General features: G+C 38.4%; 1 protein-coding gene across 1 annotated transcript in view; it reads right to left on the bottom strand.

Annotated features, from left to right (window-relative positions):
* LYRM4 (LYR motif containing 4) overlaps nucleotides 1-15,773 on the bottom strand; it is an 80,848-nt gene that overhangs the window by 52,117 nt on the left and 12,958 nt on the right. The window contains exon 2 of the mRNA XM_042836592.1: nucleotides 6,587-6,707. Coding sequence (XP_042692526.1) covers nucleotides 6,587-6,707 — 121 coding nt within the window. The remainder of the gene's footprint in view (nucleotides 1-6,586; nucleotides 6,708-15,773) is intronic.

Raw genomic sequence — 15,773 nt, forward strand, 5'->3', positions numbered from 1 at the left:
TGCCCACTAGAAAGTAAGTCTTCCTCCTGTCCTTCAGACAGCCTCCTGTGTGTGCAAGATCAGATGCTCAGAGCTCTGGATACATTACACAACTACTCATTGTTTATGATAAGGCCCCAATTTCTCCAGATTAGCAGCTAACTATAAGTTACAAAAATAATAACAGCTTTTTCTGAAAGATAAATTTTAAAAGCTGCTCCTAACAGTCTTGCATTGTATGTTTTTTTTTAATTTTTTTTGAAGGTTGCTGTGTGTGTCAAATGCTGAGCAGTAAGCACTTCTGTTATAGCTCTTACATCCGAGACGCAAAACTGCACGCTTACTTCTGAAAGGCCTCTGCCTGCAGCCTGAAGGGCGCTTCCAATGCAGGGCTTACCTCTGTATTTAACATGACAGGCAGAAGCCACCACTTGCAATTTAGTCAGAGGCGCAAACAACAGAAAATAATTTGTGAAAATTCAGTCTTGTTCTCCATCAAGAGAGATGAATGAGAGCCTGTAGGCTCAGAGCATGAGGAGTAACACTGCCCTGGAGATTCACACAGGTGTAACCTAGAGAGCAACAGCACCTGAAGGTGGGCAAGATGTCTGCTACACTTCCTGCACATCAAGGTGTTAGAAGTTAAGCTGGTCTGACAGCTCCAGGCTTATGGCAGCTGTTAAAGTATTGCATGTCCTCAAAACTACCCAACATACCAAGAGAAAAAGCTATTTGGGAAGAACATTTGAAGGAGATCTCACTACTAGCACGTCCTGTGAAGGGCCAAACTCCAAGTCACCTGTGCTCCAATTCAAATTTACCAAACCTTTTTTCCAAGTGACTCCTACTTCAGTTTTTTCCTTGTTGCTTCTCACCCTTTCTTCCCTCCAAAACCTTAATGGACCCCCTCTCCTCCCCCCCCCCAAAAAAAAGCATTCCTCCTTACCCTGGAATACAAAAGTGATGTGAATTTGATGCCTCCCCACTTCAGTTTTAAAATCACAGCATTGTTTGAGTTAGAAGGGATCTTTAAAGGCCATCTAGTCCAATTCCTCGGCAATGAACAGGGACATCTACAGCTACATCAAGTTGCACAGTCCTGTCCAGCCTGACCTTGAGTGTCTCCTGGGACAAAGCATTCACCTCTCCGGGCAGCCTGTTCCAATGCCTCACTGCACTTAGCTTCAGGCTCTTATGTATCATTTACTAAAAGCTAGATATCATCAATCCCTGTCTTAGAATGACTAGATGACTATGAGAAGAGTTTAAAAAAAAAAAAATCAACCAAAAGATCTTTGGAATTAAAACCAAAATCAGCCCACAGAACAATTCCCCTGATGCCTCCACTATCCTAAGTCAGCTGACTAATTCCAGCATAAGTTTGGAACCAATCAAGTGGGAACTCATTAGGTGCTAAAGCAATTAAAAATTGACTACTTGTATCACACCAGATTAGGAGTAAGAGAAGTAAGAGAAGTAAAAGAAGTTCAGGCCAACCATTTTGAATATAGCTAAACGTCACTGCCAGCATTTCGATCCACCTCACTGCCCACTCATCTATCCCACATTTTCTAAGTTTCATAACAAGAATGTTGTAAAAGACTGTGCTAAATGCCTTACTGAAGTCAAGGTACACAAGATCCACTGCTCTCCCCATATCTACCCAGCCAATGACATCATCACAGAAGGCTATCAGGTTGGTCAAGTGTAATGCAGAGAGTTCAAAACAAAACCATTTCAACCATATTTACTGGAGATGCCAAATATGAAGAAGTAAAAGAATATGAAACCTAAATCTTACACTAACTATGACACGGACTTTCATCAAGACATAGTCACGAAGGATTTCATTAAACAGAGATAAAGTTACTATAATAAAATAATATTGCGAGGATTAGAAATGAACTTATAACATCCAAAAGGCTGCTAGCACTTAACATTTATTATCATTAGTGAAGCCTTTTTAATAAAGTTTTCATACTTTGAAACCACGTTCCTTCAATCTTCTACACATCTGAAGGAAGCCAAAAGAGAAGTCAAGCCTGAGGAAGGACAACTTATGCCAGTGAGGACGTTTGTCCGTCTCTGCCCTTAGAACACAGCCATGAACAGCTGCAAAGGAACGAGATCCTTGTGTCTTGACTGGCTAACACTTCTGTGCCAAAGATTTGTGAAAAGTGATTTGCATCTCTCATTTGCAGTTACGTGGTATCAAAAATGGTACAACTGATAACATTTCAGGGCAAAGTCTCCCGCCTCTCACATTTCAACTGTGACAGAAATTCACAAACGACTCCATACTAGATGGCTAGGAATGGCTGTTGCAATAATACTCATTCTTAAGGACACCAAAGAATTGTCCCGAAACCTTAAAAAAAAAATTTTCTACTTGAGACTGTGCATTTCAGACACAGTCACCTCCCTTCTTGAAAGGGAGGATGCCATAAATGGTGCTGTTTACACAGTTAAACACACGAGCACATGATCTTCATAAACTACATTAAGAATCAGAGGTATTCCTTTAGCAACCCTATTTTTAAAATCAAAACGTGCAGAGGAGGGCTATGGTGGAGATTAATGTTCCTCCATGCTTTTCAGTTTTATAAAGCTATTTTTATAACATTCAAGTAAATTGAACAGTGACTGACACGAAGAAAATGACAGTCATCTGTCACTATTTCACATTTCCCACTAGGCTGATTCAAACAGTTATTTATGAATCTTACACTTCAGTGGTCACTCTGATGACTAAACCATAAATTAGAATGTAAAGTGAATATAAATTTGATTTTAGAGTAACAACAAATTGTCAACTAGGTGAGATATTATTTAATTTCTATTGATACGCTATGAAAAGTCAGCAATAACAAAATGTGCTACATCATAATAAATCCCAAATCTAGCAAAAAATGCTCACTAGATCTTATTCTTGCTTGTGCCTTTAAAAACACACTATGTTATGCTCAGTTTCAAATATAAACTCTTAATAATGTCAGATGACATCATTACTTATATTTTCAATTAAACAAAGCACAAGAATGATTCTTCTGCCCCCACATTTAATCTGCATGATTAAATGATCTGCAAGCACGTATTAATATGAAATTTGATTCTAAGTATACTATAGTTCTGATGAAAAGTTTACTTTTAAGAGACACTCATGGGTCCCTCCCAACTCAGAATATTGTACAACTCTGACTCACTATAGAAATTCTGCAAAGAACAATAGTTCTCTATGTATTAGAAAAACTTTTCTTTGGGTACACTGCTGGGTGAAGGAATGACTGAGCAAAACCAAAATGTTGTAACCAAAGCTTCAGGAAGCCTTGAAGGAACTCATGGCTCAAAATTTATCTTGATGAACTCATTTTCCTTTATAAGATCATTTTTTGCAAAACGTTCCTCTGCCTTACATTGCTGTTTTGACTCCAACAAATACATACATTACAGAAGCACGTTTCTTGCTTTGAAATTGGAAATCTTCTAGTAGTGCAACACATGAAATAATTTAACGTAAGTTTCAATTTTAGCAGTGTTAAAATGTGAAAGTTGTGCTGAAGTCTCTATCATTCCTCATCTTTCAAGTGCATTTTTGCTACAATCATTACATGGAATGATACAAAAATGTGATCCAATTTAAAACTTCTTCAGCAGATACATATTGCACATGGGAGAAACCCCTTCAATTACTGAATTCAATTAGAAAAACTTCTGGCTTTAGTAATAACCAAAGCCCTTTTGCATTATTCTGGTTACATCATAGTGACAAAGACGTCCTTCAAGGAACAACCACATTCATAAAGGTAGGTATTCAATGCCATTTGCTTGACAACAGTTTATAATGTATTTAATATATTCACCCTAAGCACAAGTTTTATATGTTTGTAAAGATAAAATACATACATGGAGATTTTCATATTCAGAAAACCCCAGTGGAACTTGAATCTAAAGCATACTAGAAGCCCACATGCCTTTACTGTTTCTGATTGTCTTCCTGGCTGAAAGATTCACACCTACACATAAAGCATTTTAAAGCAAGAATTGTATGTTACACTGTAAACTGAAATATGGCTCTTCAAGATTTCTCTAATGTGAACTGAGAAACATTTATTACAGTATGTACTATAATATTTATTTGATTAAGTAGCAAAGTGGAAGAAAAAAGTAGCACGTTAGAATGGTTGTGCCAGTAGAATTAGCAGAATCCTTCATAAGAGAAAATATTCTAGTCTTGTCTATTTTTTTTTTATTGTTGTCATGCTCTTGATTAACATATTATACTTTTATCATTGCATAACAGACAGGTTTATGATATTACCTGTTGGTCATGGACATGGTTGTTAAAGCTATGTCTGTAAGTACTGGCACATACATGTGTCTTATGCATGTTTACTATCAACAAGTGAATGCAAAGTGTTCTTATAGCACAACTACTCCTTTACAACAAACAGCAACTGTGTGTAACATCAACAGATCAATCAGGCCTGCCTCTTCTTCCTACTCTTTTGAAGATAATTGAAATATCTGATAATGAATGATGATCTTTAGGGTAAAACAAAAATTCATAGGATTTGAAACAAGATGCACACCATAGAGGAGAAAGAGTTTCCTCCATCAAGACTCTTGTTTTAGAAAACTTTTTCCACTATCTACAGTAACAAGATAATCTCTATGTTCACAAGATTCGTGCAGAAGAGTTAAGCTCTATTTTAAAATCTGTCCCAGATCTATTACAGCTGAGATGAATAGAAAGAATCATGTCTTCTTAAAGGAAAAAGGATGAAAGCTTCTATTTTAGGAGGACTTACCCACCATCTAACTTCGAACTGGTCTTTTTGTTTAGGCTTATACAGAGAATCAAATTCTACCTGTATGAGGTTGTGGTACCCCGAAAGTTAATATGCTATGAACCATTCCCACATCCCAGTTAGCTACAAAGGACTGGTACTTTCACCTGTTTGTAGTGTTCTGATATCCTGACATTGAACTCTTTTCAGAAAGAGCTTGTTCTTACGAAAAAGTTGTGCCCGTAGGTCCTAGTAACAACATTTAAAACCATAAATAAAATGTATTACCACATCAGTCACCCATTTCACAGCAATATAGTTACCATAGCAGCCTCACTAACATTCTTCCAACTTATCAAAGTTATGTTTATATTTTCACTCACAGCCAGAAAAATTTTCTGACACGTTGACATTTTATTAATTAAAACTCCAAACGAACCTTATCTATAGCATTTCATTATGGGAGACCCCATCTCCATAAACTGTTACTACTATAATGCAAAGTTCTGCAAGTGGCAGAATTGATCTCTCTACATTCTTATCTTTCACTACTTGTTTATGATTTTCTCCTGTCTGCTTACTTTTCTGCATAACGGATCTGCATATATTGCCTATTCAAGTTCCTATCTAAATATGGTACCTAGTGGAAAGGACAGAGATACTACTAGAGCTACTCAGACCATGCCAGAGAAAAGTATTGCCAGTGACTCAACTTTTTTCCAGGAAAAACGTATCACCCTGTTTGGAAATACATTTAGTCAGCATTTACTTAATTCGCTTTATGATTTTCATGTTCTGATGTTGCACAAACAATGTATCTGGAGCTGGGGAAAAGCAGCCAGAGAAGGCAAGACTACGTGGAGAGGTTGTCACAGCCACACTTATAAAACTGTGATGCAAGGAATAAGGAATGGATATCTGTGAAAGTATGCTCTGAAAGTAAATATCTCCTATATTTCATTATGTCAGCCCAAGCCATCAAAGGCAGATGTTGGTGGTATGGCAGTAGAAGTTGAACCTTCCTATCAATATTCCATTACATTTTGTTGCTGTGGGACAGATGGCAGCAGAGGTAGTCTGACAAAATGACATCTGACACAGAAGTGTGGAAGAAGCAAAGGTGTGGAATCAAATTCCTCCAAGTGGAAAAAAATGGCACTTGCTGACATTTAATGAATGCTTGCTGAATGCTTCTGGAGACCAACCAGTAGAGGTGAGCACAGTGAGACGGTGGGCGGTGCATCTCAGCAGTGGCAACAGTGACAGTGGGCCACCTCCACAGATGCAGACTTTTACTAGTGGGGCATGCAGGCTCTCTTTTATCACTGGTGGAAATATGTAGCTAATGGTGGTGATCAGTGAGGAAAGGTATTTTGTGTCTGAAAATTTGCTCTATCAAATAGCCTTATTGTGCTCTTTGTATCCGTTGCAGTTTCTGTGGAAATAAACAGGAGGCAGTGCTTTTGAAGTGACCTACATAATATACATGAGCTAGAGAAAAAAGATTCAAAGGAAATTGAGGGCAGAACAGAGGAACAGAGTAAAGAGGAACACAAAGATAGTAAGATAAACAGCTGAAAAAATAACACAAGACATACAAATTTTTATCTTCAGGCTACTGGAATAAGCATCCCTAAATTCCCCATTGCAACCACAGTGGATAAATGAATCCTTTCCATCCTCCCAAACCCAGACATACAAAAACTATGGTTCATCCAGGGATGTTTTGCACAAGGACCTATTTTTTCCACCTATAATAGCATAAGCCAGTTCAATAAGATGTATACAACTCTTAGATAAAATAACAGAAGTAAATGTACCTGCCGATGAATAATCTCCAGGTTTTCTTTTGCTTTATTCACTAGTTCTTCTATTTTTGCAGAATCCTTTATACTCTTGTTTTCTCTGAAGGCGTCTCTTATCCTTCTGATGGCGTATGTCCTAAATATAAACAACAAGACAACATGTTTACAAACGTGCCACAGTTTTATGACATTTCAACATGCCATAAAACATACTGAATTAGTTCAATAAATGTACACATGTGCTTTTTTCAAAATATATATTTGTATTTAGAATTTTGTTGGAGTAGAAACAGTGACCACATTAAAAAAAAAAAAAAAGTAATTTTACTGAAAGTTGTAGGAAATCCTCACACTTTCCATATCAGTCAAGTCACAGAATGATAGAATGTATTGGGCTGAAGGTGACTTTAAAGATCATCTCGTTCCAAATCCCCATTAAATCAGTCCCTACAGCTCTGCTTTTTTCTGCCATAAACATATTATTGCATCCCCAGTCTGGTTAATGCAAAGCTCAAGAATATTAAAAACAAACAAAACCCCAAAAAGCAACAGCAACAAAACAAGAATAAAAAAAAAAAATCATACCCCAAGTGATTTTTCATCAGTGTGATTACTTTTATTCCTAGAGCTCTGGAGCTCTCAGTGCTAACTGCTACATGCATTACACATTATTACCAGTTCTGACTTTCCAATCTGGCAGTCACAGCTAGAATCATGGATTGACCATACCAAAAAGGGCTCCTTTTTTGTTATTCCTTCCTTCTCCTCACAAAGCATATTTCAACTTGCAGTCCAATACCTCCTCAACCACTTCATCACTCACAAGCAGTAACACACATGATCTCTGCAAGCAGGGAGAGCTTTTGATTTCTCCTTTCAGAGAGGAAGATCCAAACGTGTAGTCACCTCTGAAATTGTCCTGTTTCATCTGAAGCCAGTAAGAACCTTTATGCAGTTTGCAGAGTATTGCTTAATAAAAAACAGTGCCCATTTCAATAATAAAACAAAATTTTCAGACTCAGCAGTGCATACTTTTTGTTACACATTTGTTAGAAGGAGAACTGGCCTTTTGCTCAGCTATCTTGCTAACATTCTACTTCTCTACTACCTGGTCAGTACTACTTTTAATACAGAAAGTAAAACCCTGTGTGGGGCACTAGAAGTAAAAAAAGGTGCTGACAACACCACTATTAGTGCAATGTTTCAACAACTGTTTTCAATCCTGTGTACAAGTGAAACATAAGATGCAAAATTGCTTTGAACATGATCATGAAAAACCCCACACACTATACTGAAAAATTAAATAAAAATTGGCGGAGGCTACAGAGAAGGGGAAAGGAAGAAAATGAAGGATCACCAGATAGTGTCACTCCATGCCATTAGATGGTGCTCTCCAGCTCCTAATGCAGGCACCATCAGCCAAAAGGCATATTTTCTCTTTGAGCTCATAAATAATACATTTCAATCACAAGAACCAGGATGGTTATGGAGTCCCACCCTGCTGCCACACACCGGCAGATGGTGTGCGCTTTTAATTAGGGCCTGTTCACCTATAATGTGACACTGGGGTGTGCGAGTGAGCGAGCGTTTGTATGTGTGAAGCTAATAGAATGTATTAAAAATGGAAGCTCATTCTCATCTGCAGCTGGTGTCCTAGAAAGATTTGAAGGGGAAGCTGCTTTCTCCTAGGATTAAAAAAAAAAACGACAAACGAAACAACAAAAACCAAACCCCAAACAACTCCAAGTCATTAAGAGGCAGTGTAATTTTGTTGCTTGATAATGGATGGATTTCAAATCATCCCACATATCTATGTAGGGTTTAACTGTGCAGAAACATAATATTTTCTGCAAGAAAGGAAGGACTGACAAAAGATACAAGGTCTTAACATAAATTGTTTTCTTAGCTTAAAGGAAAAGGAAAAGAACAGCAATCAACAATAAAACAGCAAGCATCCATTATTGGGAGCAAGTCTTCCAAAATGCAATACAAATGGGTATGGTATCTTAAGAAGAAAGAAAAATAGATGGAACTCAAGTAAATTCTTATTCAGCACACACCTACAGACTGTATTTTTCAATTTGTACATATGGTGTGTTAATTGTTCTGTTTTCTCCCTCTTTCTGTCACTACATCCAACAGCCACTGAGAAAGAAAATAAATGTAATAAAAAACTGGTCTGATAGTTTCTGACCATAGATAGGAAACATGTTGCTTTGTTTTTCCTCTGAATATCTTTAAATCTTTATAATGTAAACACTCAAATGAAGCTGTTTCACAGACACTTAAACACAATTCTCCAGCTTAATCGTTACACTTCCAGTATATTCTAAATGTGCTCCAAAGAACAGCTCTATATCACAGTACTACTCTTCACTAAGGTTAGATTCAAAGTGCCACTGAACATAAGGAAAAGCTGAACTCAGAGCTCCAACCAGATACTATACTTGACTGTACAGTAAAGTACCCATTTTTCCCCACATTCTATAAGCTTGAGTTGGGAAGCAGCATCAGTTTGAAGTACCAGTGCCCTCCACAGTTCAAGAATAGAGTATATATCAAAACCTAGTACTAATGTGGCTTCAAGTCCATGAACAACCAATTTCTTTTGTAAACACAGTAACGCACCTGGCAACATGCTGCAAACACATATGTGGTATGAACGAACCTAATTCTTCAGACATATCTGTCTTGTTAAGAGCACTACTCTCCCAGATTTCTGGGTGATGAAGAGAGACTGGTCAGCTGATCAACTCCCCTTATGATGGGTATTTTCAGTTTGGTAAACATAAACACCAAAAAACAATTGTGTACCTTTTGAAGGCACAGCCAGTAGTGAACAATGCATGCCTATCTTCATAGAATCTAACAAAAATCAAACTTAAAACAGCACTTCTTGAAGACAGGGAGAAATGAATAGAAATAGTACTATAAAGTTAGACAGTTGCAGAACTCATGGATGCCAGCCCAGTGTCTGATCCAGGTCTGACCCAGTCCTACTTGACACACTGACAGAAGCCCAAGGTACAGTGAGTAAGAAACATACATTTATTACTATTTTCCTATACTGATGAGCTCAGTTGGCTCTGCATGAGACTAGATAAGCATTAGCAATGAGAAAGAGGACAGCATAAAGCGGTGCTGATTCAGCTGGGTGCAGTGCATGATAGTTCCCTCTGTTAGAGAAGCTAAGCAAAGCAGATAATTAACTGCACTCTTCAGGGAGAGGCAATGAGAGAGCTCCCTAGAGAACTAGAATGGGAAAGCAATCCTGCCTACACCAGACACAAGCAGATTCTCCACCTTTGGGAAAGGTCCTAGAAATGCAAGAGTGCTCATTAAGAAACATTGTTACAAATGAAAACTCAAAGTACACTTCACAATCTACTGTTTTTCTTATCATTCTCTGGAAACAGATACTAAAGAACAGCTAAAAGATGCAGTAAGATTCTACAATTCTACCTATGATTCTAAACCCCTTCCTTTTTGTCATCAAGCCAACTGAGGTCTTAATAGAATCACAGAATCACCAAGGTTGGAAAAGACCTTCAAGATCATCCAGTCCAACCATCCACCTATCACCAATAGATCTCACTAAACCATGTCCCTCAACAAAATCCAAACGTTCCTTGAACACCTCCAGGGTCGGTGACTCCACCACCTCCTTGGCAGCCCATTCCACTGCCTGACCACTCAGAAAAGCAGTATTTTCTAATGTCCAGCCTAAATCTCCCCTGGTGCAGTTTGAAGCCATTCCCTCTAGGTTTATCATTAGTTAGACAAGAGAAGAGACCAACCCCCAGCTCCCTGTATTTACAGAGAGCAATGAGGTCTCCCCTGAGCTTTCTCTTCTTCAGACTGAACAATCCCAGCTCTTTCAGCCGCTCCTCATAAGCCCTGTGCTCCAGACCCTTCACCAACTTTGTCGCCCTTCTTTGAACCCGCTCCAGGGCCTCAATGTCTTCCTTTTAGTGAGGGACTCAAAACTGGACACAGTACTCAAGGTGCAGCCTCACCAGAGCCGAGCGCAGGGGACAATCACTGCCCTGTTCCTGCTGGCAACACCGTTCCTGATGCAAGCACTTTTGATTGTATCCTATGTGAAGACTTCCCAGCTAACTAGTGATAACAGCATGCAAGCAAGAATGTATAGTTCAATATATTCACTTCAGCAGTTCTTATGTGCACACATGCAGAGTTTTTACAATCCCTACTTACATGTATCCACCGCACAATTAACTCCCAATTAATTCAAAGTAATGTAATCAAAGTTCACTACAATGGCTTCAGACCAAAGCTGCTGCAGGTGGATGGCTACACAAGGTAATGAATTTGCACAAGTAGAGCTGCTCTGAAAGTAACACCTCCTATATTTTATGATGTTGGCCCACAACATCAGAGGCAGATGTTGGTGGTATGGCAGTAGAGCTTGTACCTTCCCATCAGTATTCTGTTACATTCTGTTGCTGTGGGACAGATGGCAACAGAGGGGCAGTCTGACAAATTGGCATCTGATATGGAAGTGCGTATGAAGCAAAGGTGTGGAATTAAATTTCTCCATGTAGAAAAAATGGCACCCAGTGACATAAAATGAATGCTTCTGGAGACCAACCATGGATGTGAGCACAGTGAGGTGGTAAGTAGTGCATTTCTGCAGCAGCAGTAATGACAGCGGGTCATCTCCACAGGTGCAGATTTTTATGAGTGTGGCATGCAGGCTCTTGTTTGTCACTGGCAAAAATGCATAAACAATGATGGTGATTGTTGAAAAGAGATGTTTTGTGGCTGAGAATCTGCTCTACCAAATTGCATTATTGTCCTCTTTGTACACCCTCTGAAATAAATAGGAGGCATTACTTTTGGAGCAACTTAGAAAAGAATATAGATGGGGCTTAATGTGACAACAATGTCAAGGCATTAAGACAGATTCTAAAGGAGTGAGCGTTATCTGCTAACGTTAAGAGACAACAATGTCCCTGAAATAACAGCAAAACCCACAAAATTACAATTAGGAAAGTCTTTCTCCTAATGCTCCAAGAGCCCCTTTTTCTTTTCCTGAAGCACAATTGAAAGCCTAACATCATGCCCCATAAAAACAAAGCCTACAAGAAATGAAGTCTGAAACAATGATTATTAAATAAAAAAATCACAACAGAGTTACTTCAGAAAATAAATGCTGCTTGGGAATTTAGGCACTTTATTTCCGAAGTGTTCGCTTATCTAATCTGATGTCTAACTAGAAAATAAATTATAAAAAAACCCCAACAGTTTCCTTTCCAAGTCCTCACTCTTGTACCTTTGTGCTCCACTAAACTGGAATGTAAGAAAAAAGGTTGAGAACTGTGCAGCTGCACTTTTGAAGCATTATAACTTCAAAATAAATCTGGCCCAATAATGTTAAAACTCAGCAGCACTTCGCATTTACCAGTATCACACCCTACTTCAGTTTTAAGTCCTATTTCAAAGACAGCTTTACATATGTTGATATTTCCTCTTGGCAACAGCATACAAATAAAATCTATTAATTGATCACATCACAGTTAAAGTTGTTAAAGACAACACACAGCTAAACACTATGGCTATTAAGATTTGTTAGTCAGTGAGTACTCACACAAAGACAGAAGAGGAGGACTGTGATGCACAACCTGAGCAAATAAAGCAGACATCATTGGGGAAGCTGCTGTCACTCAAGATTTTCGAAATAGGAATAAATTAAAATGCATTTTTCCTTTCTGGCTTAAGTTGCATTTAACAAAAAAGGTGAGTGATCAGCATCTAATCTCTAGCAAGTCCACAGTAGTTAAATATTCTGAAACAAAAGTATACTGTGCTTTTACTTAACTAGATAATGTGCAGAAGGGAGAGAACGATATACAATAAAAAATATCATAGTGAGGGATTCTTCCTGTAAAAGGCAATTGTTTCCTTTCACTAACTGTATTTTCTTATTACCTCCTCCCTTTCAATCTATTGGATTGAAACATGTATTAATTTATGGCAGGAGTGATATGAATTTTCAGACTTTGCCACTGTTACTAACGAATTAGCACCTTAAATTTTTGTTAGTATCAGTAGTAAATGGGAACTACTAGTATTACTAATAATCAGTGGTACAGGCTGCCCAGTGAGGTTGTGAATGTCCCCTTCCTGGAAGCATTCAAGGCCAGGCTGGTGGGAATCTGAGCAACCCGGTCTAGAGGGAGATGTCATAGCACCATTTCGGTCAGAAAGGAGCTGGAGAGACCTCCAGCCCCACCTTCTGGTGAAGCCAGCAACGGTATCAGACCATGTCCCTCGGTGCTCCGTCTTTTCAGGGCTTCAAAACCAGGATGGTGATCCGACCACTCCTCTGGGTAACATGATGGCTTGCTTACACATCCTTGCGTAAGGCATCCTTACACATCAGCCAGCCTGATAAATTCTTTTTATTTTATACTTTATGTCTCATGTTCTCCTGCCCAGCACCTGTAGGTTCTCTGGTAGGCTGCTACTAGTTGCCTTCAAAGTTGTCTCTTCTTCAGGATGAAGAACAAGCCCAGTTCCTTCAGCCTCTCCTAACTGATGCAGGTGCTTCAGCTCTCAATCATCCCTTGGTGGTTTCTGCTGGACTTGTTTCACATTATCCATGTCCCCATCTCACAAGGAAGACAAGACTAGATATGGCCTAGCAAGCACTGAATAGAAGGGGATGATCATTTCCCTCCATTCACTGGCTGTGAAATTGTTGATGCAGCCCAGGGTATTCTTGGTCTTTCTTGCTGCTCAGGCCCCGTTTGCTGGAAACCCTGCCCCTTCACAGCACAGCTGCTCTCCAGCTGCTCTGCCCTCACACTGTTCTATTGCCATTTTTTTCACATTTGCCCTCACTGAATTTTGCTGCTGGTCTATCCTTCAGACTTCCCAGGTGCCTCTGGATGGCAGCCCTACTCATCTGCATTAATTCATTGCCCAGCGCAGAGTCACCTGCAAAGTTTATGAATATGCACTATTTACTTCCTCCAGGTCATCAATAAAGATGACCCAAACATCTTTATGTCCCCAGAATACTACCACTGCTATTCATAGTTCCTACGACTATTTCCACAGTTCTTTGAAACATTCACTTTTGTTGCTATACTTCTAAAAATAAAAGTAGTTACTGGCTTAACTGTAAGTGTAAAGAATCTCTGCAGAAGGGAGTGCTTTTCATAAGGTTGGGGTTAAAAGAAAAAAGGGAAGATGTCCAAATGAAAGAGATCTTTTAATCTTAACTGGAGTTGTAACTGCAATGTTATACTGCAGCAGCAGTTTAAAAAGGGGGGTTACCACTGAAGGACCAAATCAAATAAGTTGTTCAGTTAACAAGGCACAAGGCGGGGATGTGCTACAGGAACTAGAAGCAGAATTTGCTACAGATGAAAAGCATCCTGATGGCCTCAAATGACAAATATTTCTCTGCTGAGCCTTCACCACCCAAGATCCTGGCACCTCTTCATAAGGATATCAGGGCAGCTGAGCAGTCCAATTACCAAGCAAGAAATGCCTGGAAATGCAAACTCAAACCCTGACAAAGCTGATTTCTCTCCTTCTTGGGATAGATGTATACTACTCCATTTGTTATACTATTTCTAAGCAGCTCTTAATAAAAGGCTAGCCTGCTGTGAACTGCCATTAGAAATTCCATTGTATTTTTCCAGAAACACTAGAGTTTCAGTCTCACACTGTTGCCAAAATTTCTCTCTTTACTGCTGTCTAGGGATTGCCTTTCATTCAAAAGAGAAATCATCTGGTTAGTGACATAGATAACCAAGAAATGGTCAGCCATACTGTAGTTCTTGGCAACGCTAACCATTCCTTTAGAAACCAAGAAGGTACTGAGCAGCCTCACTGGCTGGAAGCATTTCCTACTTGTCAGCATTTCTGAAATTAAGACTTAGATTTAACAAATACAGTTACGGTAGTCAATATTATTCCTTTAATACAGAAGTGACAAAAATGCCAATTCCTTGAGGGGACCAAAAAAAAAAAAAAAAAAAAAGAGGGAAGAAATCAAGTACCTGAAATATGTTGATAGCGTACAGGTTTAAAGTTACAACCAACCGAGATACCTTGAATTATGACAGACTTAAAGACAGTTTTCTGAAGGTTTTCTGAGGAGTTGATTGACTGGTTCTTTTGACAAACTAACAATTAAGAGTAAAAAACAGACACTCAGAAGATTTACTTGGCAAAGGCAATCCTCAAATTCTATTAACTGTTTAAATATCATAGATTCACTATGAATCTAGTAATGGAAATCATACTGAAATTAGACAATCTAATGATCTCATGACAAAGAAAACAATAAACCAAGAGTATCCCTTACCAATCAGAACCCTTAACAATCCATACAAAATAACAAACTCCCCTGTTGTCTGCTTACAGATAATTCACTAGAAGTTACATGATTCAAAAGTCTGTCATTCCTCTCCATATTTTATCCTCTCATCCATTTCTTTGATGTTTACAGCTTATCTGAAGGTCTTTGTTTCTTAAAGCACAGTCAGTAGTGACAAAGATTCCCCACTGGACCTCCCATCACCATATGGCTCACTGACCTTCCCTAATTTACAGCAAAGCATTGCACGTTTAGCTTAACAAATTTGCAACACGGTTTTGACAATAATGATGGATATTTGAAATTACAATGTAATACTAAGCAGCACAGAAAATTCTAATATATGCAGAGCTCATTAGTCAAATCTAAAGTCTAAAAAAAAAAAATAATCAATTTGGGATGCATAACAAGATCACCATTCTACTTTTTGCCTACAGAATATTGGACATTATTATTAGAAATTTGGGATTGCAAATATAGTGCCTTTGAACAACACACAAAACATTTCAAGGAACTCAGGAACAAACTATTGTGATGATGGTATCAGGGGCTCTGTAGAAAAACAAGAAACAAACACAGATTTTTTTTTTTTTTTTTAACGTCATGAATGCAGTAATTGAAAAGCTATGTTTTGTCTTTCTGTATTTTCTTCTATTTAATTTGTTAAACCTAACCACATAAAGTCCAGATGTTAAAGTTAAAGGTGAAGATAAAGCTAAGGGAAAGGCCAGTAATTTTTCAAGTTTTCCAATCAGCCTCTTAATATTTTCTCTTAGTCTTATGCTATGTGGAGAGGGAAAAAAAAAAAAAAAAACCAACAAACCCACCACCTTTTTCTATTGAGAA

The sequence above is a fragment of the Centrocercus urophasianus genome, unplaced genomic scaffold, assembly GCF_019232065.1.
Source record: "Centrocercus urophasianus isolate 14NV4802_14NV808 unplaced genomic scaffold, USGS_Curo_1.0 seq_11, whole genome shotgun sequence".
Classification (NCBI taxonomy): Eukaryota; Metazoa; Chordata; class Aves; order Galliformes; family Phasianidae; genus Centrocercus; species Centrocercus urophasianus.